A 25,225-nucleotide genomic window follows, 5' to 3' on the forward strand; every position below is an offset into this window, starting at 1 on the left:
TGCCGCGCGTCGAGGAAGTCCGCGTGGCTTGCCGCGGCAAAAAGCGCGTGCAGGCAAGCTCACGTGACTGAAGAGAGAAGAACAAAGGGGCGTAGGAGCGAGGAAGCTTCGCACGCGCTTTTGATAACGACTGGCTTCGTTGGTCGGCGCGGTTCGGCGTGTTTTGGCGCGCGCACACGCGCGCGCGAACGCCTACGGTGCTTGCGGAATGGCTGGCGGTGAGGGAAGCGGCGCAGCGCGTCTGGTCTGCGTGTAGTAGAGGGAGCTCCATTCGACAGCTGGAGCCTTGGATCTCAACGCGCAGAAAAGACGGCAGAAAACGTACGTATTCGACGTGCGCGCGTAGCTCCGTATGTGGTTGCTACGAGACGTTGTATCTACGTGCAAAAGAAAGATATAGGACAGGGGGAACTCAGTTGACACTGTTGCGAGTGGAGCCTCTTGCGAGATAACGTACAGCGATGGCCGCAATCTTCGCAGTTCCGCTTTCGGAAGCCACGCTCGAACATTAGATACGCTCTGGTTTGTGATTGTAAAGGTGTGTTGCTGCAAGGCTTCACTGAGCGTAGGTATGCAGACGTAGCGCGTCGTACGAACCGCGCCTCAGAGCGCCTGATGAATTGATATGCTCCTAGTGTTGCAGGTGTTACGCTCAGCGAATGCTTCGTTCTATGTGACACAATCGTTGGTCACAGCTGGACTCTCTTAAGCTGACCTATGGGCCGCCCGTGCTCTGGAAATCGGCCTAGTTGTAACACGCTGTATACTTGTGAATAGCATCACTCACTAACGAAATTCCAGAAAATTGCACAGCATAGTACTGTGCGTGTTACTCCAAAATCACTATATACCCTTGTTGTATCGACTTCTTTCTATTAGTGAGAGCCGCCTATAGAGAGCCGCAGAGCAACGCGGAGCACAGGATTTGAATCGTCTCTGAGGTGTAGTCAAAAGTAATCAAAGATGTACGTGCAGAACACTAGTCAAACTAATCGGATTCATGAGTAGATATCCAACAATGGCAAGGGAGGATGGCCATTTCGGCGGTGATCCATTCATTCGCTGAGCGTAACAAAAAAAAAAAAAAAAAATCTCGTCACCAGCACATTTTCTTGCAGCGCTCTGGCGGTGAGTGAGATGGTGCCGGAAGCTTTCATCGAGAGGAATGTGTAGGTAACACGTGTCAGCGTAACACATATGTTACACTGACACAAATGTTAGAAATCAGCAACGTTTCCGAGAACCGCATGAATTTGAGCTCTCAATTCTTCGCGCTAGCATCAAGGCAGAGACTAATACGTGCAAATGTTGTCTACAAGACCAACATCACATGCAATATTGGTGCTCTTGTGCACGCGTGCCCATCGTAGCACGTAATGGCATTCTATTAGACACTTCCTAAAACAAGGGTTCTGTATATAAAGATGAAAGATGTAGAGAATGCAATGTCGACCGCTTTTAGAGACGGGAAGGAGCACTACCTGTCACACTTCACTGTGGGCACCTGAACCGTAAAGGAAGCGAGGATAGTGGGAGTAAAAGAAGAGAGAAATAGGTGCTGGTGGTGAGGGGCTTCGAATTTGACCATTTGAGAATCTTTATTATGTTCTCACAAAGCATATAACTCGGACGGCTTTGCATTTCGCCTCCATCGAAACGCGGCCGCCGCGGTCGGGTTCGAACCTATAGGCACTCCGATTCATTAGCCGAGCGTATTACCCACTGAGCCACCGCGGCGGGCTACTCTTTACTCTTTGGCACACTATGTATTATTGACATATGCTAACAGTGCATATGCTGCACCTAGCAGATGAGTCTCGCATCCTTCGTGTTGCAAATTCGGTGGTCTTCAATGTCATACAGCAAACTCGGTAAATATTATTTCATGAAACAGGGATTGGGGCTGGCATGACGTCCGCCATTTTGTGAGACATATAATGTCAAAAGCAGTAACATCATTTTTTTTTTCGCAATTTCAAGCGCAATACGCGTAAGCGTAATAATTTCCGCGATCCTTCGGGAGTTTAAATGAGGAGTCGCGAAAATTCCGAGGCTTTTTTGTTTTAATGAATTATACCACTCGGAATAAAATTTTGCGCACAATTTCAAAACAATCACCGCTGGTGTTTTGCATCTCAAATCCAGCTAACTGCCTTTTTTTTTTTTTGAGCCACGAATACACTATTAAGGTAAAAAATATTTACTTTCGACTAAAATAAAAAATAGCATCTGAAAGATTCCTTCAAACCTGAATATGTTACTAGTCGACGAGGCGTTTATCGTCCTACTAAGAGGATTCCCTTTGGCCTTTCGACGACCCCGTAAAGCATTTTCCCCAGCTGTTTTTGCTGCTGTTTCACCCGTACACGGCCAGCGTTGTTTTCGATTCTTGTATAAACGAGGCGGCACGCTGCTGCTGCTACGTCTAAAAGTTGCGTAATATGGTGAAAGGACTCCCGGCAACTGCGGCTTCTCTTTACATCCTCCCGCTTTATGCGATGACCGAGCGACGCACGATGGCTGGGCAGCAGTGAAACAACGCTTACGAAAGCATCAGCTGAAAATATAGCAAGCACAGAGTGCGCGAAACGTTCCCAAGTCACATGATATTGTTTTCAGCCGCGAAGTCAGAAATTTATGACTCCTATAAGTCTCAGAATCTTTGGACGGGGCAGCGGAAGTATCCTTCGAACACCTCAGTGCCGTGGTATAGCGTTAAAGGTGCCGTAAATGCAAAAGTGTAGATGTACTTCTTTGAAAACTGCCACTGTTGTCTCTCGGCGCATCTTTTTCGTATAATGCAGAGACGCGGCAAGATGAAAGAAACGCTGGAATATATTTAGCAGGTTTTATTGAAAGAGAGAGAGAATTAGCTTTATTGATACAAAGTGATTACGCGGGTGGTTCACCCAGGTCCGGGAAACCATTGCCCAATACGGCCCTCCAGGCCTGACCGATCAGCTGGCGCTGAAGGGGGAGCTCTGTGTGAGCCAGCTTCGCCTCCCACTGCTCATGACTAATTTTCTGTAAACCGTGTGATTTAACTTGTTTGAGGCAGTTCCAAACCATGTGGAGGATGTCGGACGTCTCTCCGCAGGCCGGACATGCATTTGTGGGGTATTGCGCGGGCCAAACCTTATTGTGTCGGGTTGGGTTTGGTAGAGTGCGAGCTTGCATGTTTCGCCATATTGCGGCTTCCTGACGGGTGAGGTCTTTGTGGGGATCTGCATATGTTTTGCGATAAAGTCGGTGGTACTTCATTATTTCGCTTTATGTTAGTGGAGATGAAGGGTCAGAGGTGGACGTCGACGGGGCTCGGAATGTATGACCTCGAGCTTGTCTGTCAGCCGCCTCATTGCCCTCTATGTCTTCGTGTGCCGGGATCCACATAATACTGTGGCGAATGTGCGTACCAGGAGCGTGATTTGTCATGATATGAGCGCCCGCATGGCATTGTTCCCCATTTACGTACGCCTTGCAGGCTTGCTGCGAGTCGCTCAAGATTGTATTTATTTGTTCGGTATGGGCGTGCTTGATGGCAAGCGCGATTGCGACTTCCTCAGCGTCATCTATGCTTCGGCTTTGGACCGTGGCACTGGCTATTTCGTCTCCGAGGTCGGTTGTGACGGTTGCTACTGCAGCCGCCCGACCTTGATAGCGGCTGGCGTCAGTGTACAGAATGTTTGTTTTGCGTCGTATGACATATTGTTGAATTTGCTTGGCTCGGGCCTCTCGCAGACTAAAAACAGCAATGAAAGGCTCAGTCCATTGGTCTCGGCCCTTACTATATTTTTTTTCTTGCGGCCACTATTTGCTCTCATCACACCAAGGTTAAAGGTTAGGGTGTGGGAAGAAAATAAAGCGGAAGGAACGGTAAGAAAATTGTGGTAAAGTAATTCTCCTGGAATTGAAAAGCAGAGGTCCGTTAAGAACCAACTGTTCTAGACATGCGAGGAGTTGAGAGCAGCGTTTGAGAAGGAAACGAGAAAAAAACAGTCGCATCAGGACACCTTCCTCTTATTTCGAGTTTCGGTATGTTTCGGGATTGTGTTTTCTCTGGAGCCGTTTACCCTATAGGTTGTCAAACAGACAGAATAGATAATGTGGCGACGAGCTGAATGTATAAAGGACTACAAACAAGTATACGTCGAGATATGTCATGCACTGCGGGTGACCGAGCGTTCTTATTCTTCTTCGTCTTCGTCTTCTTCGCGGCTGTTTAAAGTCATTCGTGACTGCGGCCACGGACTACGCGATGGGCCGAAACCTGGCGTAGTGTTGCTTTCACAATAAAAGTTCGTGTCTCGCAGAAGCATAGTAAAGATGTAGGGAGGAGGGTGGCTGCTCCTGCCCGGCGCTGGGAATGGTACGCCATCGTCATTTGCAGCGGTGGCTCACCTGCCACCAGCGGTTGTATCTGTTGTAGGCCGTCATTGCGCCCGCCATCGTGGACGACGGCTGTTGCGACGCGCGTCTTTCTCGCTCCTCTCTCTTTTTCTTTCTTTCTTCTCTATGTTCTCCTCTTTCCGCGCGAGGCGGCGGAGGTGGCTCAGTTACAGAGCCAGTAGCACGCCCGTGTATTTTCTTTTCATTTTCATTTTCGTGCATTTTCAGTGGCCTCGTTCCCCCTCAAGCCCTCGTGGCCTGGGGCCCATATGATTCGTTTTAATGCACGAGTGGAGAATTTCGCTAGCGAAGGGGAAACCTCGCCTGCTGGATATTTCTCACGCACTTTGCGAGGGACCGTGACAACGCTTCAGTATGCATAAAAAAAAAAAAGAAAAAGCAGCCAGTGCAATGGCAACCTCCTGGAATGCGTCTACTGAATTAGGAGCACAGCACATTGGCCCCTTGCGTTACGCCTTAATCGAGGGTGAAGGTTCGATCCTGGGACCAAATGGGCGTCCTCGGACTGAGCAGCCAAGTGCGCTGGGCTGGTGAATGATGGAGTATACGGTGAAATGTAAGGGCATGAAATAAAGTAATAATAGTAAACCAGGTGGTAGAAACTGACTCGAAGCCTACCACTACTGCTCCGCTTTCTCTAAACGCGCATTGTGGCGGTTACTGCGTAGTCTTAACTACGATACTCAGTACCAAAGCGTCCCTCAAGTACACCATAGCTCCAAGACTTAGACCCGATCTTGATACCCTTCCGCGGGCTCTGCGATGTCCGTGCACACTGAAGATTCCCAACTTGTCCAAATAGGGAAATGAGAGAGCTCATAACCTTGCCCGCGGTCTCACCTTCCGGGTATGCTCTGATCCTCAGTACACTCTTAGCAGGGACAGGCTAGTCAGCTACAAAGAGGTTGCAGATCACTATCGGCTAAATACCCACCGGCAGATAGGACACTAAATAATATCCAAGAAAGCATTTGAAGGCGCTTACAAACAAGGACTTCTCCGAACCCAGCTACCCTAAGTCAGTGGTACCCGGCGCAATTCTCAGATAGGTGCAAACTATGTCAGGATAAGACGGATCTGGTACATATTATATGGACGTGTCCAGAAATCGAAAATATAAATGAACAGAGAAAGACGGTAGAATTTCGGGAGACTCTACTGTTGAGCTCACACCCCGAGACTCAGCTAGGTGTAACCCGACTGGCCGAACACGCCGCCCGGGTCCAAGGACTCCAGGCCGTCGTGTGGGCGGAGAGGTTGACGCCTATCCTGTATCTGTTGGAAATTAAACATTTACCACCACCACCTCAGCCCTCCAGTACGCCGCGTAGTCTTTGCCGCGCCCTTCATTTCCTCCTCAATTCTATTCCTCCTTATTTTTTCGTCTTCACAAGTTGCGCACTGTTTGCAACGCCTTCTGTAAAATCAACACGTCCAATGTCTCACGTACCCGAATCTGTCTTTTGGCAGTAGGCAAAGGAGAGAGCGGAATACTCTCAGTGGTTTCTGATAATTTCGCCAGAGAATTTCCCTTTGAACTTGTCACAAAATGCCTCGGCAATCGTCTCTTCCGCCTTCTCCGGAATCGACACACCTCTCACGTCTTCGCTTTTGTCTTCTGCCATCAAGTTATACTCAGTTTTGGCAATTTCTAGGAATTCACTGAAACCTTTTGAACCCAGAGCATTGACTAGCGGCTTTTAAAGGCATTTGCACTAAATGCAAAATTAGAAACAAGCCCCACACAAAAGTACTTGGCCCTCCTGCCGCATGAAAGACAAGTGCCTTCGCGAGTGGAAAAGGGGAAAAATGTAAAAAAAAAAAAAAAAAAAAAAAACATTCATTTGGCACAACACAGCCCCACACTGCGCAACGATGCACCTAGAGTTAGGTGAATCGGTTGTCAAACACTTAAACGCAGCAGCCAAGAAGGGGGCGGTGTAGTAAAGTTGGGCTTTTTTGAGAAACCGCTCAGCAAATCAGGCAAGACACGCTTTTGCGTCGAACGCACCGTCCATCAAACAGCTGTCAGTGCTGAATATACTTACTGTTCGACGTTTGAAATCTTGCCTGCGAGCTCTGCCGTAAACAAAATGGTGTCTTGGGGGCAACCTGTGGAGGGTGGGCGTGGCTGCAGGAATCGATGAAATCTTCTGCGAGGACAGACAACAACCCGCGCTGTTAGACGACATAGGTCAAAAACGAGGGGACATACTTCAACTACGCTTCAGACAAATGGTGTTCGTGCATCATATTTATCACCTAAGTGTCCCATCGGTTACTGCATCATGATACTATTAGCGTACGAATGAGATATATCGCGCGGGAACAGCCATTGCTCGTCTATGTCGCCGACTGGAAGACTAGAACAAGTGATGAAGTCGCAGCATTGTGTCCCAGAATCTCTATGTGATGTTTACCGTCACGAAGCTGTATGTAGAGCAATGAATTAGTTCAGTATATAGTGCTTGGGACTGGGATCTGACCATCTGGGGTTCTTTGTGTCCTGATGTTTCAAAACACAAACGAGCATGCTCACACTGCGCCTCCATCTTCGCGCAAATGGCGCGCTTTTCTGAGGGCTCCAGCGGCTGCCGGTCATGTTCAGAAGTGGCAACGATGCCGCTGCTTGGAGACCGCGTGCGTGCGTGATGTGCGTGCGTTTTTGTGTTCTTCTTGTCTTTTTCACATGCGTGGCCTCGGCATTACCAACATGCGCGCGCCTGGCGACAAACTCGGTGAGGCATCATCATCACAATCATCCGGACTACACACACTGAAGGACGAAGGCCTCTCCCATTTTCCTCCAATTAACCCGGTCCTGTGCTGGCTGCATCCACTTGCCCCTGCGAACTTCTTAATCTCATCCACCCACCTAATTTTCTGCCGTTCCCTACTAGCTTGCCCCCTTGGAATTCAATTGGTCACTCTTAGAAACCATCCGTTAACCTCTCTTAGAACTTGCAAGCAGGATGATGCTATACCTGTAATAAAAATATATAGGGTTAATTTACCATTCCCAAGCAGTCAGTTCATAACAAAAACAATTTGCGCATAGCATTGCAATGCTTGCCATAAGCTTTTGTTCGCTCTTGCATAAACTGCATATCCTGCACATGCTCGTTTCTTCTTGATTTCCGTTAGAATGTCAATAACTTGAGGTATTTCTCTGACCCACTCTGTACGCTTCCTATCTCAACATTACACCTATGCATTTTCCGTTCCATGGCCCTCTGCGTAGTCCTCAACTTGAGCAGAACCCTTTATGTTTTGGAGACGCATTTTCGAACAATGAATGCATCGTGCGTGGCGTGTGCGCCCCCCCCCCCCCCCTCCTTCCCCCTCTTTCGCACTTCCACGATACTCAGCGTCAGCGTGACGCGCCGGAAGGACAGAATGGGCAATCCTGCAGATTTATGCGCCCGCGCGTTATGTCCGCGCTGACTCCTTCGCCTAAGACAATCGCTGACCAGCGTCGTGGTCATGAACATATTTTATTGTTCTTTTTTGCATGTTCTTACTCTGTCCTTTCTCAATCTGTCTCTGAGTTTCCCTCGCTGTCTTCTCGCTGTTCCTATATTTAAGTCGCCGCCGCTCAAGTGGCTGAGTGCTGAACGGCGAATGCCGCGGCCGACAAAAATATTTCCTTCCTCGTTATGAGCTAATAAAATAGCGACTTGCTACGACTATTACACTCCTATCGAAACGTGGCCGTGAGGTCCGTGGTTCGGATTCACGGCTTCGGGCTCACTAGCCAGTCGCCAAAGCCATCACTATGCCGCCACGGCAAATCCATATCAGCCGATGTTCTCTGGTCGAACACATGGCAGCGTTTCTTTGGCGCCGCGTCAGCGTGCGCCGGAGATGGTGACCAAACACATGACGGCATACAAACTGGCGTCTGCAAGTCGAGACAAAGGGGAACCCTGGTCCGCAGCTAAAATCGTCCTATTCAGCGACGACGGGAACTTACTGATGAGGGTGGCGAAGGCAAGGGGAATAAAAGCGCAGGAATTCTAGCGGACAAAAGAGGAGCTCTCGCTTTCTCGGAAATGAGTTGCGCCAGTGGCGGTGCGTCCTGCACCTGCCCATGGGTGGCTTGTCATTGGTCCCGCCTGAGAAGAATTTCCGGCATCGACGCTAATATCTGGCATTCCAGATACCTGCGTCTTTCAGCATCGCCTCGATTCAATGGACACAATTGCGCCTCCGGCGACGCCGATAGCCGAGACGCTGACGAGGCGCCGAAGAAATGCTGTCATGTTGTTCGGAACGAAGACTGCTGCTAAGCCATTGCTCGCCTAACGATCATGTGTTTCTAGAGACATATCGTATGGCTCGTATGGCTGAAGAGGAAGGGGGGGGGGGGGGGGAAAGAAATCGAGTATTGATGGTTTTTAAACGCAACGTAACCTGAGTCTGCATCGTTGTGCTGCACGTACACTGCCCCGGATGCGACCCACTTGGCGAGGTTTCAGGAGTGTGTCCTTCGGCGGTAAACGGGCGAGGGCTAGTCGGCTGGCCGTCGTGCGCGCGCTCACATTGCTGCACAATGGATGACCTCGTCACGCGAAAAGTCGCCCCCCCCCCCCCCCCCCTCCCCCTTCCGCTCGCTTGCCTTCCGCCTTTCAGAAAAGTAAACTCGACACTCCGAGGTCCCTGCAGACCTCCTTTTTAAAAGCACACAGAACTCCTTCCGTGGCGACAAATCGGTATGATGGCAGGGAAAAACTAATGGTTGAATCGTGAAACGTGTATGGCACCTTGTCAACCAAACTTATACTCGCTGCAATCAGGCTGGAACTATAGCGACATTGATACTCTGGTAAGGGCAGGCGAGTAACATGGCCGCTGATCCAATGCATTCACTAAGGGTTGTGCCGATGGCGGAAACGATATCTGCTATCAGACGCGATGTGGTGTGTTATCTTTATAGTGCGTCCTTCCTGAACTGACCGCTGCGGCAACGGCTGCTGTCGGGGCGACCCGCAGTGCTACGGCGCATGCCAGTCAAAGCTGCTATTGCTCGCGTCGCTAGTGAGAGCGGCGAGGATTTAGGCAACCAATTTTTTTTCCTCCAAACTGTTTGGTGAGTAAATATTTCCACTCCATTCCCTCATTCTCTTTTGGACCGTTTGTGCACGCTGTAATGCGGGAAGCGAAATAGGTCATGAGGTGCTCAGTGACACCACTAATACTTACAAATGAGACTGTGGTGGCTTCGTAAGCAAAGAAAAAAAGGCGTAAGCGATTTTCCCAGAGTACACGGCTGTAAAAGCGAAGTTTCCTGCGCAAACCTGTGTGTGATCGGGATCGATGTTTTTATAACGCGCCCGCAGCGTAGTGACCATGCCGAAAAAAAAAAGGGGGGGGGGGGGGGGAAGGGCAAGGATCAGGTGACCACCTTGCGCACAGCTCGTCGTCCCTTGTACCTTCTTCTAACTCTCCCGCAACGAGTGGTACGAAGATTGCCAGAAAATTCACCTTTGAGTACGTACTCATGCAGTGAATGCGTAGATCGATGAAGTGCCACGGCCGCAACTTTGCACTGGCGTCAAGTACAAGCTGCATCTTCCTGCTCTGCGCAATCGTCATCGCATATCAACTAGATCCGAGTTTCCGCACTGCCACTTCCTTAATCTGCATGCACTTTTTTGCTCGCCAATTCCACGAGTGAAACGAACTGACGCTGTACATATATCCACGCAAAAGTCTTGTTTCGTTGTAATATTAAGCGTGAAACATTTCCTCGGTTGGTTAACCAAAGCCTATTGGTCCGTGAGCATGGTCCGAGGCTACGCAAGCCCACCGTGATCGGGGAGGAAGGCGTGTAAAATGAGGGACTGAATGGCAGCAAGGGAATAAAATATGAAAAGTTCTTTAAAAATCAAGTGCCGTATACGACACATAAAAGAGCGAAGACTAAAAGCTACGAGGTGGAACGAAAAGGCACTATCGACGGCGATAGAGGAAGAAGAGAAGAAGGAGGAAAATATATTTCTCCATTAAGCTCTTAAGCGAAGCAAAGTAAAATCCTGCCATTTTTTTTTTTTTAATTTTGATCTTGAAATACCTTCATATCAGCCCTGAGAAGTGGCTTGAGATGTCGATCAAAAGTGTTAGCAAATCGAAATATGATTTAAAAATTCCTGCACAGTAACGAAATGAACCATAAAATGCGCGTGAGGTGAGCAGTCTTAGCTCTCGTCTCTAGCATGTGGATCGGAAATTACTTGGTAATAATGTATGCGCACAAAGTGCCTGGACAATGTACTCGGATCTTCGCGTTGCCATGAGGTTAAAGCGAGTTACATCCGAGATGATAGAAATTGAGTCATTTTAGTTGGACGCGTTTCAGTTTGACCATCCTAATATTAAAACATATCCACAGATTTCAAATATCCTACTTGAGTACACGCTTTATGTTGAACAAAAATCATGCCAACTTTCATTAAAATATTTCTATACATTAAAAAGATATGTGTTCGCGTAGTAACGCGGGACATCCAAAACGAAACTTTGAGAACAAGGTTTCAATCGTGCACCCGGCCTGTATACAATATCAGATTAGCTGAAACTCGCCATGCACATATCAGGCTCCCTTCGTACCTTTTGCGAGTAAATTTCTTGCTCGTTTTGCAGCTATTGTGTTTCACTGCCAATCAAATCATGTTATGCCCTTATGTCCTTTTGACGGTCCCTGTTGATGCAAGCAATTGGTTTGTGGTAGCGAGGGTCAACTGTAAGTTACCCCAAGATAATCGCTGTGCCTCCCTTTCCGTCACTGAAATTAGGAAGGCCTGCACTGTTCTTGCAGCGTCATGTACTCAGTGATGTCGCGTGATTGAACACAAATCATCTTTTATAAACGAGCGGGCACAGGTCAGGCCTTAAGTTTCATCGATTCAGCTGCACTGAGGGTTAGGAAAAAAATATGGCTTAACTTTTGAACGAAAGATGACATAGACATAATTCGTTCTGCAACATATCTCTTCAATGCCACAGGATGGGAGAGACATCAAAAACAATTTAAAATATTTCAAAAAAAAATATTGTTCTCAATGCTGGCCACATATACCTCAAGGTATGCATCAAACGTATTTACCTGTGTCCCTTCTCAGTGCCATACTAATGCATGTCACAGATATTAAATTTTACTGAGCTGTATGCAGCATTCGGTTGCACACATGAACCCCTTTGGAAACTCACTTCTCCTTTGTCACCTCTTACGTATCCTGTGTCTAAATTAAAACCATTCCTTCAACGTCACTCTGCTGCTGCGTGGCGAACTAATCTAAGAAAGTTATCAGCGGGTGAAATCATACCGTCTTCTTTGTTTCGGGAGCGTGTTCGTGGATAAGCCTGCACGCTGCGCTCGAAAGTTTCGCCATAAAAGATGCATAATAATGAATTAAAATTATTGCTACATTGGTGATTGCATGTTGACGTGGTACACGAGGCAGCAAGTGCTACTGCGCGAGTTTTACGATGTTAGCAATACAAATGGAGCATCGGTTCAGTTCAGTCGTTCAGTCGTGTCCGACTCTTCGTGACCTTATAGACCATGTCACGCCACGCTTTCCGGTCTCTCACTATCTTCGTAACATCACATAACTTCATCTGCAGCGCCTCGAGGATGCCATCTAACCATCGCGTTCGCTGCCTACCCCTTCTCCGTCGACCCTCAACCTTTCCCAACATCAAATCTTTCTCCAGCGACTCCTCTCCTCATCAGATGACCAAAGTAGCTGAGCTTTAACTTTAGAATTTGACCCTCCAATGAGCAGTCAAGGTTTATGGTCGACAATATCGACTGATTGATCTTCTGGCAGTCCAAGGAACTATCAAGAGTCTCCGCCAGCACCACAATTCAAACGCGTCGATTCTTCGCCGGTCAGCCTTCTTCACAGTCCAACTCTCGCATCCATACATCACAACCGGAAAGACCATAGCATGAGTCAGGGGCAGACAATTTCCCCGTTTTTTGGTGAAGCGCTTGTAGGACCGCGAAAGTGCAGTTCCTCTCAGACACAGCTTCTATTTCTAAAGATGAATTGTTTCGGCCTGTGCGAGTACAAATTATTTATTAACAACTGTCACTGTGCACCCACAGCTGAAGTAAATGCAAGGAGTATTATGCATGAGTACCCCTGTAATGGCAGGCCTTATTATGGCATGTCTATGCTGATTTCTTACCTACGGAGGAAACAGAGAGAGGAAGAGTGTGTGTGTGGGTGAGGGGAGGGGGGCAGGGAAGGGGGAAGTGGCGAGGTATATATTGATGATATATAATAATGATTAGCTCGAACTCTATTTAGTTGCCATTCTTTTTTTTAACTTCTTTCCAGCCTTTCATGCTTTCGCTATGACTGACAACATGCGGTAATAAGAGTGGATGGTAGGGTTCGAAAAGACTGTCATGGTGGACGTAACTTTATGTTGCGCCTTCCACTGAACAGAAACAGATCACAAGGTGCGATTGATCTATACCGCGCGGAAAAGGCGGCGCGCTATATTGTTCTCGCTCTCCGCCAAAACATACGATTCTAAATCTACATCTAAGAGACGCTTGATTATAAATTATTGAGCGCAAAAAAAAAGGAAACGAAAAACCAGGGGACGTTTACCAGTTCATTAATAAAATAATACAACGGCGCTAACAAGGCTCAAGGCTAAGTCAAATGAACAGGAAGAAAAGGACGAGCTCCGAATGCGCTTTCCTGTTGATGTACGTCCGCTGTCCTTTCGCCGCAGGCCATGCGAAGGGAGTGTTGAAAGAAAGTAGCTTGCCGCCATCACTATGACCTTGCGGAACGGCGCAACCCTTAACACTTTGAGGGTTGAATTTAAAAAAAAAACAGCTTTCCCAGATGGTCAAATTACTTTATTGCTGATTTTGAAACTTCAATATGAGTTAAGTCAAGGAAAAGTTGCAGAAAAATATTAGGAACCGTATTTTGGTGTCAACGTTGCTCCACACTGCAAATTCAGGAACCTCAGGACACCACAAGGAGAGCAGGAATACCTCGTGAGCGTCGATGATAAACAAGCTAACAGCAGCCCCTATAAAGATGGAAGTCGGGTTCTGTGGCCCCTGCACCGGGAGTGGCCATAAAGATAAAAGTGAAGTTTTGTGCGCCTCCATTGCGATCACGGGGGGGGGGGGGGGGGGGGGGGGGCAACCGAAACCATGCAAGGGCATTGACGCGGACAAGCTGCAGCTAGGTATCAGTTCTGTTTATCTCTCAAGATCAAGTTTTGCGCCTCTGTTGCGATCACGTGGCAAAAGGGAAACCGCGATAGGGCGGCGGTGTTGCCGCAGGCCGGGAGACACGCTGCAGCTAGGAATCACTTCTTTTTATTTTCGCAGGAAGGCAGCGCAATACATTTCAAGCGCTTCTTGTAAGTCCTAGGAGGTGGCAGCACCTCCCATAAGCATGCATCGTCATTAAGGCGCGAAATTTCAAACGGAGGATTGAAACCGTACCGGTACGGCAAAAACCTTGCGGCGCGGAAAACAGCCGCCGTACATTTACAGCAAAAACTCCCAAAGGGTTAACGGCCCATGGCAACTTGCAGAAAGCCGAAGAGCGCTTTCGTGCATATACAACTGCGGGTGCCGTTCTTTCATTTCCGAGTCTTTTATTTCCGATACGAGTCTTGAAGAATTAATGTTTAATTACCGATGCTATACATGCAGAGAGAGACCACGGAGCCCGGCTGCAGAAGGAATGTACTGTAGTAAGGCAGCAAGTTGGGCGCATTAATGTTGCTTTATTACCAAAGGAACATTTCGCACTAACAAGTCATGAGTCAATACCAACTCGCTCTTTGGCTGCCTTAATATTCATACCCAGACGTTCTAAACGAATTCCCGGAAAGAGCTCTTGAATGTGATTTTTTCAGATACTCAGCTACCATAGGGATAACAGTCTATATAACCCCAGATCCTCCCGCGGAAGGGTTATAGTTTTCGCTATTTAAAAAACATACTTTTTCTGTGGCAGTCCTAATTAACATTTCTCAAGCCGCAGGACAAACTTCAGAAACAGATTTTGCCTTCACAACTGAAGCTTAAACCACTCCGGTCAGCATGAGAGTTCAGCATGGGCGTTATAGTATCTCACAGTATTTCAGAGTTGCTTCACAACTGTAAGATGTCTCTGAAAACTGAACTAAAAAAATAGAAGGATAATAATTTTTCTAACTTCTTTTCTGCGAGTATTTGCTTGCTTGCGTCTGAATTTGCTGATTATCACTGGCGTGCTGAAAAGAAAAAAAAATGATTTGGCTTATGTGATTTAAGATTTGCGTGAGGCTTTGGGATTATATGGCGACAAAGAGCGGGAGTGCTGCAGTCGAAAATGATGTCGACAATGGGAGTAGGAGCAGAAACAATAAATCAAGAAGGTACTCAGGGAAAAAAAGAAAAGAGAACACCGGTTAGCATGTGAATTTGCATGACCTCGCTAGAGGTCATGATACGATGAGACCGAAGGAGAGGGGGGGTGGGTGTAGTATCGTTCCATATGAGTGCCGAGTTGCACTATTGAAGTCTTCCTTTTTTAAACCAGACATAACTACGTAACTGGGCTCTGCACTGAAACATTTTAGTACGCTCTGCTGGCTTGCGTAATCCGCTGACATTTTTTTAATTTCCAAGCGTAAGCTGATTTTAAAAATCGTATGTGGAGTATAAGTGCGCATGCGCTGGGGAGTTAGGTGACATTTCAGTGCGAAACCAGCGCGCATAGATGCAGAAAACGCATTGTTGATTGTCCATTCTTCGCCCGGCGCTGAAGGCTTAGTGCGTCTAGATATTCCTCGAAAATCTCGTAACTCTTATTGAATTTCAGTGGTGTATGTACGACTGTGGGTTAACTCGATTCGAAGATTGTCCGCGATGACACTGACAAGCATCTCATACCGCGAACATCCATGCCCATGCAGAAACACAGCCGTCGCCTGCTGGCGCCACCTGGTGACGCCTGCCGGTGGTGATGTCCGAGCTGCACGGGGTGGCATCTAATTTGGGGTCCACCAACAGTGACCTTGCGTGGGATTTCGAGAGTGGCGCATTATTGGAAAGCGACGCTTCCGAACCCCTCATCAGAGGCAACGCACGCAGGATGCTGAACCACCGTTCACTCTGGGCCAAGCTCAAGGAGAGGGCATGGCTCCTGCCAGTCATCTACACGCAGTTTTGGTCTGCGGCCGTCGTCTCACTCGTGGCGCCTTTTTTTCCGCCCCTTGTAAGTATTTTGCTGATATGTGTTGATTAAACTGAGTTGCTGGTTTAAAGAGAAATCAAGGTCAAAGCCACCCACCTTTTTTTTTTTTTTTGGTAGTAATACTAGATTATAGGGCTCTTGCTTGCTATGATGATATTTCTCCAGTAGCAAAAGCCATTCTTTTTTGTAAATGTCTGAATTTAACAATGGAACAGTACTGCCGGCACTTAACTCACACTGGTTACCTCTTGACCGAACAGGACTCCATGGCTGCCAATTTCCAAGAGAATGGGTGCATCAGAGTCATCAGAGCTTAAGTGCGGACATTGATACAGAATGATACATTGATAGAGAGTGATACAGATACTGTGCCCTCCTTTCACCAGAAAATTAACTCAAACAAAAACATAAAAGAAATTCGCGGAATGAAAAGGAGGTGTTAGAGGAACTATCGCACCTAACTTTAAGACGAATCTAGAATGTGCCAAAATTTTTAAATACATTCTTCTGGTTTCTAAAAACATCGTTTTCAAAAAGAGTGCCACATTCCTTCATCACAAAGCAGTAATCAATCGATAGAAGCCAATTTCAATTTGCCCTGACTATCTTAAAGGTAAACCATGGAGCTTAAAAGCGTGTCTAACTTAGCGAGCGCCAGGATAAACATCGGTAAGAAAAACAGTGTAGGTGTGCAAAGTCGCCAGCGAAAACGACTATAGAGATGCGACTAAAACGACCAACGGAGCGGAGCGCTTATGTATTTCGGCTCGTTTTTCCTGGAAAACGCCTCGAGCGTTTTGCAGCTTCATACGGCAAGCGCGCGCCCCACCAGATGACGTCAAGGTCGTGAAACGTGAGCCATGTGTGTCGTGCTGAGGCTCACCATATGATCTCGGATGCTGGAAGTATTAAGCGAAACGCCGGAATCATACCTGCTACTGACAGCTAACCATTTCAAATAACTCACTTCTGAAATAACAGTGGCATTTACGATGCTGCCAGCCATTGTTTTGCCGCGCCTCAGTTTGCACTGCACGATATGCTATCAGTATGCCTCGACATAAAGCACGGATTTTATGTTTGTGCGACAGAAATCTGATGCTACGAAAAAAAAAAAAAATGCGTATGAGGTTCGTTAGAGTTTGATATTTTCTTTTGTTTGCCAGCACGCGGAAGTAACAAAGGCAGCAGAGTCCAAGCCCTATAATGAACAGCGGACGCTACAAAAACGGCCGCTATTTTGGCCTTAATTACTGCACACGTTGTTGGCTATAATGACAAAAAAAAAAGATCAAAAACTGGCCAGGAATGGTATTAGTTCTGCGGGCTCTTTTGTTCACACGCTGCTTTTCGGGTATTGAGCTCACTTATCTGCTAGCATTTGCTGCAACAGATAAGTACTGAAATATTTTCCTTGCTTTATCTATTCTACCTTCCTTTTTCTATTTTTTTTTTTTGCTTACTGTTGGCTCAAATTATGTCTGGTGACATGCAGTGGTCAAGTATACTAAGCGAGGCTCTGCGCCCCTTGCGGCCCTTGCAATACCGCTGACTGTCGAGGCACTAAACAAGCAAAGGAGCATGTAATCAAGTATCATGCGTCATTCTCTGCAGGCTGACTCCAGAGGCATATTGGCTTGGGAGTACGGCTTTTTCTTCTCGACCATGAAACTGATGATGCTACCAGGAGCTGTGATAGCCGAAAAAATGGTGAGCGCGGAAATATGCAGGGACGATGTCTCGCTGCTAGGTTTTTCATACCCGTAATCGGGCGGGAAGTGTCGTATGGCTTGTCTGTGTACGTTTTATGAAAGTGCTGTCTCTGTCTTCCTGCCATTTAGGCGCCGTTGATAATAGAAAAGAGTGGGGTACAGTGGCCGAATTAAACTATTTCTCAAAGAAGGAAGACCTTCGTAACTGGAAAAGAAAAATAGCACACTCGGACTTTCATCAGCTTTCCTCAGCAAGATAACATGCCCGACTGGCCTAATTGCAGGTGGTGTTTTCTTACGTTGGCTTAGGATCCGCTTTACATGGACAATGCAAACAAATATCGGCACTCATTTTCCTCCTGCAATACATATGAACCAGGTACATTTGTTCGGCATTTCTTTTTCTTTTTTTGTTGTTGTTAATTGTTTCTATTTACACAATTTCTTTCGCGAACGCTGGTACCCCCCCCCCCTTTTTTTTAACCTTTTTTCGGCTGTTACGCCGCCATGACATAAAAAAAAGAGTTGCTTCTCGGCGCACGCCATTGGATGAAAGTATAAAATTATCCGGCGTCAAAACTGAAGCTAACAGATATAAACTACATTAAATGCATGCCAGTACTAAACATAAAGCAGCACATTCGTCTACTGGGCAAGTTACAACTTAATATCAATGTCCACAAAATTAATGGCAGAAAGGAACGGCCAAGACATCGTACTGTAAGATATTGTAAGGCTGTGAGTGTACGTCACCTTCATCTGCACGTATTCGTCATCATTGGTCATCTGGCTCTAAGAGGAAGACGAAGTGTGGATGAAGTGTGTCTTATGATAGCTGCTGCTTCGGCTCATATCTGGTGAATCTGCCAGTTAATTGTTAATTGAGCATAATTGACAGCATGAGCTTGCGGAGAACGATGGTTTAGCTGGAGAGATATAGGTGTGGTATGAGGGGTTAGACGTACCAAAGCAACTCAGGCTATGAGAGACGCCGTAGTGGAGGACTCTGGAAATTTCGACCACCAGGGTTCTTTAACGTGTACAAACGTCGCACAGCACACGGGTGCCTTGCTTTTCGCCTCCATTGAAAAGCTGCCGCCGAGGCCGGGAGAGAAATAGGAAAAGCAAATGAATCCACACTACAGGTGCTCAGTAAAAGACAAAGTGCAACAATATCATGAAACAGAGTTGCACCAATCGTACGATTTCCCAGGCAAGCAAACGTTTGCACTTCCAGCAGTGTTCCATCATATGCTGTCGGTCACGTGACGTCATACTGACATGATCCAGATTCGAGAAGGAGCGCTCCGCTTGTGGGGTGTATGTTCTGGATCATAATGACCGGATGAATAATGCAATACGAAAAAAAATTGCAGTGTCATAAGTGGCGAATGTAAACTTCTTGCTTGATTGGCACGACTACAGAAAGGAAATCGAGTGTCAGTTGCCAAAGACACAGATAATAAAAGAATTAATACCTCAGGTGTGGCCTCTTCGCCATACACATCCGCACATGTTTTTTTTTTTTTTTTTTTATATAACCGTGGTGCCAATCACTATAGTAACGCTTATTCACGCCCTGCATGCACAGCGCGTACTGATCTGCCAGCATCAACCTCTAATCACTTGATTCTAAACGGTTTGGTATGGTATGGTTTATAGGGTCCAAAGCATCTCAGACTATGAGCAATGCCATAGTGCAGGGCTCCGGAAATGTCGACCACATGGGATTCTTTAAAAAGCACTGACATCACACAACACAAGACGCCTTCTTTCCGCCTCCATGGAAAAATGGCCGCTGCAACCGGGTTTCCAACCTGCATGCTTGAGCACAGCAGATTCTAAGCTGTATCGCATTTCCTTTAATTACTATTACTGTGGTTATGGTTAGCTTTGGTAGCTGTGGTTAGCGAGCTCGACTGTGCCCAAGGACGCGAGATCATATCCCAGACGTGCCGGCCGCTTTTCGGTGGAGGCGAGAAGCTATGGCGCCCGTTTGATGTGAGATGCCAGTGCTCGTTAAAGACCCCCAGGTGGGCGAACTTTCCGGACCCCTCCACTTCGGCGTCTCTAATAGCCTGAGTCGCTTTGGGAAGTAAAACCCCATAAACCAAGCCAAACCATTACGAAAGTTACAGACATTTCTTACACTGTTTTTATGACAGGCCGTTGAGAAGCGGGAAGAAAATGTATTTTAGTAAAATACTGAAGCAGCCCACCTATAACTCCTGTACCACTTCGCTTTTGAAGAAAATAAATGTGTTGGCCACCGTTTGGGCGGCAACAAGATCACGTCGTGTTGCCGTCACGTCTATCATAGCTTCTTCGCTCTCCAGTCAAGAACACTTGATTAAAAGTACTTATAGTCATACGTTTCACTACTTGCCGCTTAAATCATTTTCCAACTTTTCGATTCGACCATTGTTCATTATAAAAGCATCATGGAGTCAGGATAGCGTGTAGGAAACTGGTAAACCATGTCTTATGCCCTTATTTTATTTTATTTCAGTTAAGCTCCTCCGTCGTCACTTTTACAGATTGGGCAAGGGTGGCGCGTCTGGAGAACTTGACTTATTCGCCAAGCTACCAACAAACAACGCCTAGCTGCCTCTTTTTTAAATTTTTCCTAGTACCGGCACAAGCTCTTTCGTGCTGTCTCAAGAAACGAGAGCTAGGAAAACTGAAAGGCCTTTGTCGCACGTCATCATTTAGGCTTGTTTTCGATCCCACGTTGACGCCAGAGTCCGAATGCTGTCAGGCGCTTAGTGATGATCAATGTTCATCGCTCGAATTGTGTTGCTAGCAGCAAACGAGGCTTTTTTATTTGCATCCATTTTGCACCTTTACCCATATAGTTTTCTTTTTCTTTTTTGATATGTACACCAGTACAAAAACAAAAGAAAGAAACTCTCTTAAATCGTTGTCAAAGAAAACGTTTTCTGATTTACGTTACCTGAAGCAGCGCTAATTTCCAAATTTGATATGCGGAGACCTAGCGCGCTAGCTATCTTGTTGCACATAGTATTGCTCGCGGCAACTTCCTTAACGAAGTTCCTTATGGACCATTCCGGCCTGTGTCATTATGAGAACGCCACACAGACAATGTTATCACAGGTGCTTCTATTTTTACCACATTTAAGCTAACGTTGAGCTTATTACAAGGAGTAAATAAGGCACCGACGTACTGCGACACTGCGCGTCGCTGGCCAATCCCTGCAGCGATATTACGAGGCTTATTTCACATGCTGCCTCCCGCATCGTGCAAAACGCTCATCCCCATTATTTTCCTAGCAGCTTATCCGACAGTCTGCCGCCTCAAGTGGTGCATATATCAGTGCTCCTGAAATGAAAAACAAAATATGCGAAAACGTACAGATATCCCTATCTTCTCTTTGCTCTCTGCGTGATCTAGTCACAGGCGTTCGCAAGTGACCACTACAGGAGACGCATTAGACAGCTACCTGGGCCTGTGAAGGAAAGAAAAAAGGCAGAGAGTGACCAATAGGAAGGGTTGCCACTGAGTTTTGGGCCAATGTCGCCAGATGGCGGACAAAATGTCGCCAAAATAGCCATTCTTCATTGAAATGTCGCCTAAAATGTAAAAAAGGTTTAGAGCACTTGCTAAGTATGGACAATTGCATGCGGCGTGTGTATTACTCCGCTCTACAGTAAAATAACTCATTTTTGATATTTGACTATTACAAACAAGGCACATGCATCTAACTTTTCGAGCTTATAATTTGGTATGATGATTAACTTTGTATTTAAGTAGCTAGAAAAGTTTAAACGGGCAACTATATGTTGTTTTTTGTTTTTTGCCACCGGAGAATTGTGTGTGGCGTATGCGGCAGACTTGATTTGTATCTGACTCTAGTAAGAACTATCAGTAAGATGAAGTCCAAAGTCAGACTCCTCTCAAACATTAATAATACAATCCAAATTATGTACAAGACCGTTTATCAAACGAACATGTCAAATGCACCCGCGACGGCGACGCCAGTTTAGCGCTGCTACTGAGAGCGCTTTTGTCAACTGATTTCTCGTGAATGCCACGTCCTGAATTTGCTGCCCTCTGTACCCTTATTCTTTTCATCAAAAGCGATATTCTTTAATGGCTTTTATTGCAGATAACGTGCAAGCGGCCTTATGACAGCAAAAGGTGAAATATAATACAAAGAGTGCGTTTGATATGTTACATTTCTTCGGCTGAAATGTACACTGTAGCTAAGGCGCACGACTCCTTAGGCACACCGTCTCCTTGTCGGTGAGCAGGATTTATCGTACGTCAAAAACAGCATTTGTAGAACATTCCTATGTAAGTCAGGCGAGTGTGAAAAACACTCGTGCCGTTAAACTTTATGCGTTCTTTCTCCGGGACCTTGGAGTATTGGCAGATCTCGTTACCCACCATTTGTACCTTCGTACAAATGTAACGAGGGACGACAGCGCATGCTCGCGAGATGCTATGATTGTGGCGGTTCAGCTTTGTAGGGCACCACACCAGCACAAATAAATTTTTGCTGCTATTGCTACAAGATGAAACATTTATTTCAGATGGGCCAATTGATACGCTTCGTCTCTTTTTTTTTTTTTTTCTCGATCTTCGTCAAAGTTTTATCTCAGTCATTAAGAGTGAAACACCGCTACACTGAGAAGTGCATCTGTCAGCAATCGCTGCACGAAGGGATTTTACCACGCTCCACCACGAGGCAGCCACGGTGCGTGGCACTCGGTTCGAACATGTCCCAGCTGCAAGTACGGTACTGCAAGAGTGGCGGCCAGCCGAACGCGTGGCAGCGCATGAGCACGCAGAAACAAGTGCCGTTGAGTCGGCTGAATTCATGGAGCCAAAGCAGATATGTGACCCCACAATCGCATTCTTACAGCCCTAAAAGCGTGAAGAGAACGTTGATATTCGTAAGTTTGGAAGATATTGGGCTTAGAACCCACATCGCGAGACCTTATTCGAAAATCGCCAAAAATTCGCCACGTCGCCAATAATAATATTGGTTGCCACGGACCTCTGAACTTCGACAATTTGGCGAAAATTAGCCATCAGTGGCCACATACCCACTGACGAAAACTCGCAACGCACAATTCTTCTTCGGCCATAAAGCAGTATTTGTAGTGGAAATGACAAACTGCAGCTTCGGCGGAGAGGGTAAATAGCGCGCTTCAGACAAGGGGAGACGTATACTAAGCTCGACGTATGCGGGCATACCGAATGCTTACTGGGTACGCACAGTAACAAGAGCTGCTTCGCGGTCCGCCAACTGCTCGTGCTCAGTAGACATACACTATACGCCTACACTTGTACGCCTCCTCTATGCTAAGCTGTCCGATGTAGAGATTAAGCATAGTGGAGGTCCATTACCAGGGATATATACCGCGAACGAACACGTCTACTGCACAGGTGCAGTTGAATACTCAGGTACGGAATGCCGCTGCCACTACATGGGTAGATGTATCACTCATGCCAGAGGCGGAATATTTGCGCTTGCCATTTCGGAACTCGAATGCTATTTTGCGGGCTAGCTTTCGCGACGTTTACGCACGCACGACACACACACACACACACACACACACACACACACACACACACACACACACACACACACACACACACACACACACACACACACACACACACACACACACACACACACACACACACACACACACACACACACACACACACACACACACACACACACACACACACACACACACACACACACACACACACACACGCACGCACACACGCACACACACAAATGCATACATACATACATACATACATACATACATACATACATACATACATACATACATACATACATACATACATACATACATACATACATACATACATACATACATACATACATACATACATACATACATACATACATATATACATACGTACGTACGTACGTACGTACATACATACATACATACATACATACATACATACATACATACATACATACATACATACATACATACATACATACATACATACATACATACATACATACATACATACATACATACATACATACATACATACATACATACATACATAGTTTACCCTATAGTGCTATGTAGTTTTCGAAATGATTCGCCTCCTAGCACAAGACTGCACGCACTTACGTTCGTAAAACCTTGATGGTAAATGGAAACTATATATATATATATATATATATATATATATATATATATATATATATATATATATTAATCAGGGAGGAATAAGTGAATGTTACAGCAGGGCGGACATCATATACGTGGCAGAGCTAATAATAAGACAAAAGATGACTCAAATTAACTAATGAACTTGTTTGCTTTAGTGAACGAGGTCATACTGCGAAATTAGAGGCCGTCAACATCGAGTGAGAAGCCCAGTCTATTTCTTTCGTTATTGTTTTGTTTACATGATTTAACATCCCAAAGTGACCCGCGCTATGAGACACGCCATAGCGAAGGGCTCTGGTGTTCTTTAACGTGCACTGGCATAGCAGAGCACTCGGTCGCCTTGCTTTTCACATCCACCGGAAAGCGGCCGCCGCAACTGGGATTTGGTCCCGCGTCCTTGGGGGAAGCAGTCGAGCGTCTTAACTACCAAGCCACCGGGGCGGAACTTAAAATTTTTGCAATCGGCAATGTGGCCGGAAATATCGAATGTAAAATCTACGCATTTCAAAGCTCACCGTGTTGGTTCTCTCTCGTCACACACCTGTAAAATGATGTCGTTGTGCGTTGTGTATCATGTTACCTGTTTCACCGGCATGAAAACTCATATAGAAGGACCGCATTCGGTGCGTTATAATTTCAAGAGACGCCATAAGTATGAAGTGTTTTTAGGCCCTGTTCAGCTCACCCGCTGCTGTCTGCATGTTGTGCTGCCGCACAGCAACGTCTCTGTAATCTGGTACGCTGGCTACTGCGCATTGTTGAGTTCGTGGACCCCGCTGTTTGCCGGACAAATTCCACCCGGAAATCCGAGCGTTCCCAGCAAGCCATACCGTCGATGCCGCTGCCTCGAGGCGACGACGCGGCGCCAGCAGCCGGCATTTGTGGCTGCAGCGAAAACACCATTCTTCATGGCTACGTTCTCCAGCAGCGCATCCACAACGCCATCCGAGACGGGTGTACAAAGGTTGGAACGATGTGTACCGTCGCGGCGGAAGCGGTAGAACACATCCCCCTCTCCCTTCGTTTTGGACCTACGAAACTCGGATACTTGCCCGAGCAGCGATTGCCTCCCTGCCTGAAATGCTTGAGACACATGACGGCTGCGCGTCTGTTCGTGTCAGAACAGCAAATTCTAAAGAAGAGCCCCCAGCAACGGGCTTGGACCTATCCGCCTCTTCGACTGTTTGCAGCGTCAACGCAGAAGAGAGAGCTCCGCTGATTGGTAGAAAAGGGCGTGATCTGAAGGACTGAACTCTATATAAGAGCGCCCGACCCCATTGTTCTTCTATTTCCCCTTTGTGGTCTTTGTCGTTGCCATGTGACGTCTACTTCTATGCTACTCTTTGTGTTAATAATGAGAATACAGTTTTCTGAATGCTCTCTGTTCCTGAGCCCATGTCTCTTCTTCACTTCTGCTGGTCAGCCCCCAGAGGACCCGAGCCACAGCCAATACAGGGCCCTCGACACGCAACAGCATGCTTGAGTCGGACAGCTGATCGCAGTGTTCGACATGAATGCATAGTGTCGCAGCAACCCCGCTAATCCAAACGATTGCTGCAGCAACCCCCATCGCCGCCCTCTCTTTGTTTTTTTTGTTTTGTAAAAAAACAAATGGAGAAACTGGGAAGAATAGACTCGCAGTAGCAACCACGTGTGAGATCGTTGGTTAGGAAAAGCGGT

The 25,225-nt window shown here is 46.6% G+C and overlaps 1 protein-coding gene across 2 annotated transcripts in view; it reads left to right on the forward strand.

Annotated features, from left to right (window-relative positions):
- The first annotated feature begins 9 nt into the window (after window positions 1–9).
- The window catches only part of LOC146208354 (MFS-type transporter SLC18B1-like), a 94,916-nt gene continuing 69,700 nt past the window's right edge, over window positions 10–25,225 (forward strand). Inside the window, exons 1-3 of one of the 2 annotated variants that reach the window (XM_084592885.1) lie at window positions 10–321; window positions 15,358–15,659; window positions 17,253–17,348. In XM_084592885.1, the coding sequence (XP_084449011.1) occupies window positions 15,408–15,659; window positions 17,253–17,348 (348 nt within the window). In that variant the 5' untranslated portion in view covers window positions 10–321; window positions 15,358–15,407. Of the gene's footprint in view, window positions 322–9,373; window positions 9,497–15,357; window positions 15,660–17,252; window positions 17,349–25,225 lie in introns of those variants that run through there. The other variant, XM_084592888.1, reaches the window with a different exon arrangement.

The sequence above is a fragment of the Amblyomma maculatum genome, chromosome 1, assembly GCF_055883805.1.
Source record: "Amblyomma maculatum isolate TAMU_Amacu chromosome 1, ASM5588380v1, whole genome shotgun sequence".
NCBI lineage: Eukaryota > Metazoa > Arthropoda > Arachnida > Ixodida > Ixodidae > Amblyomma > Amblyomma maculatum.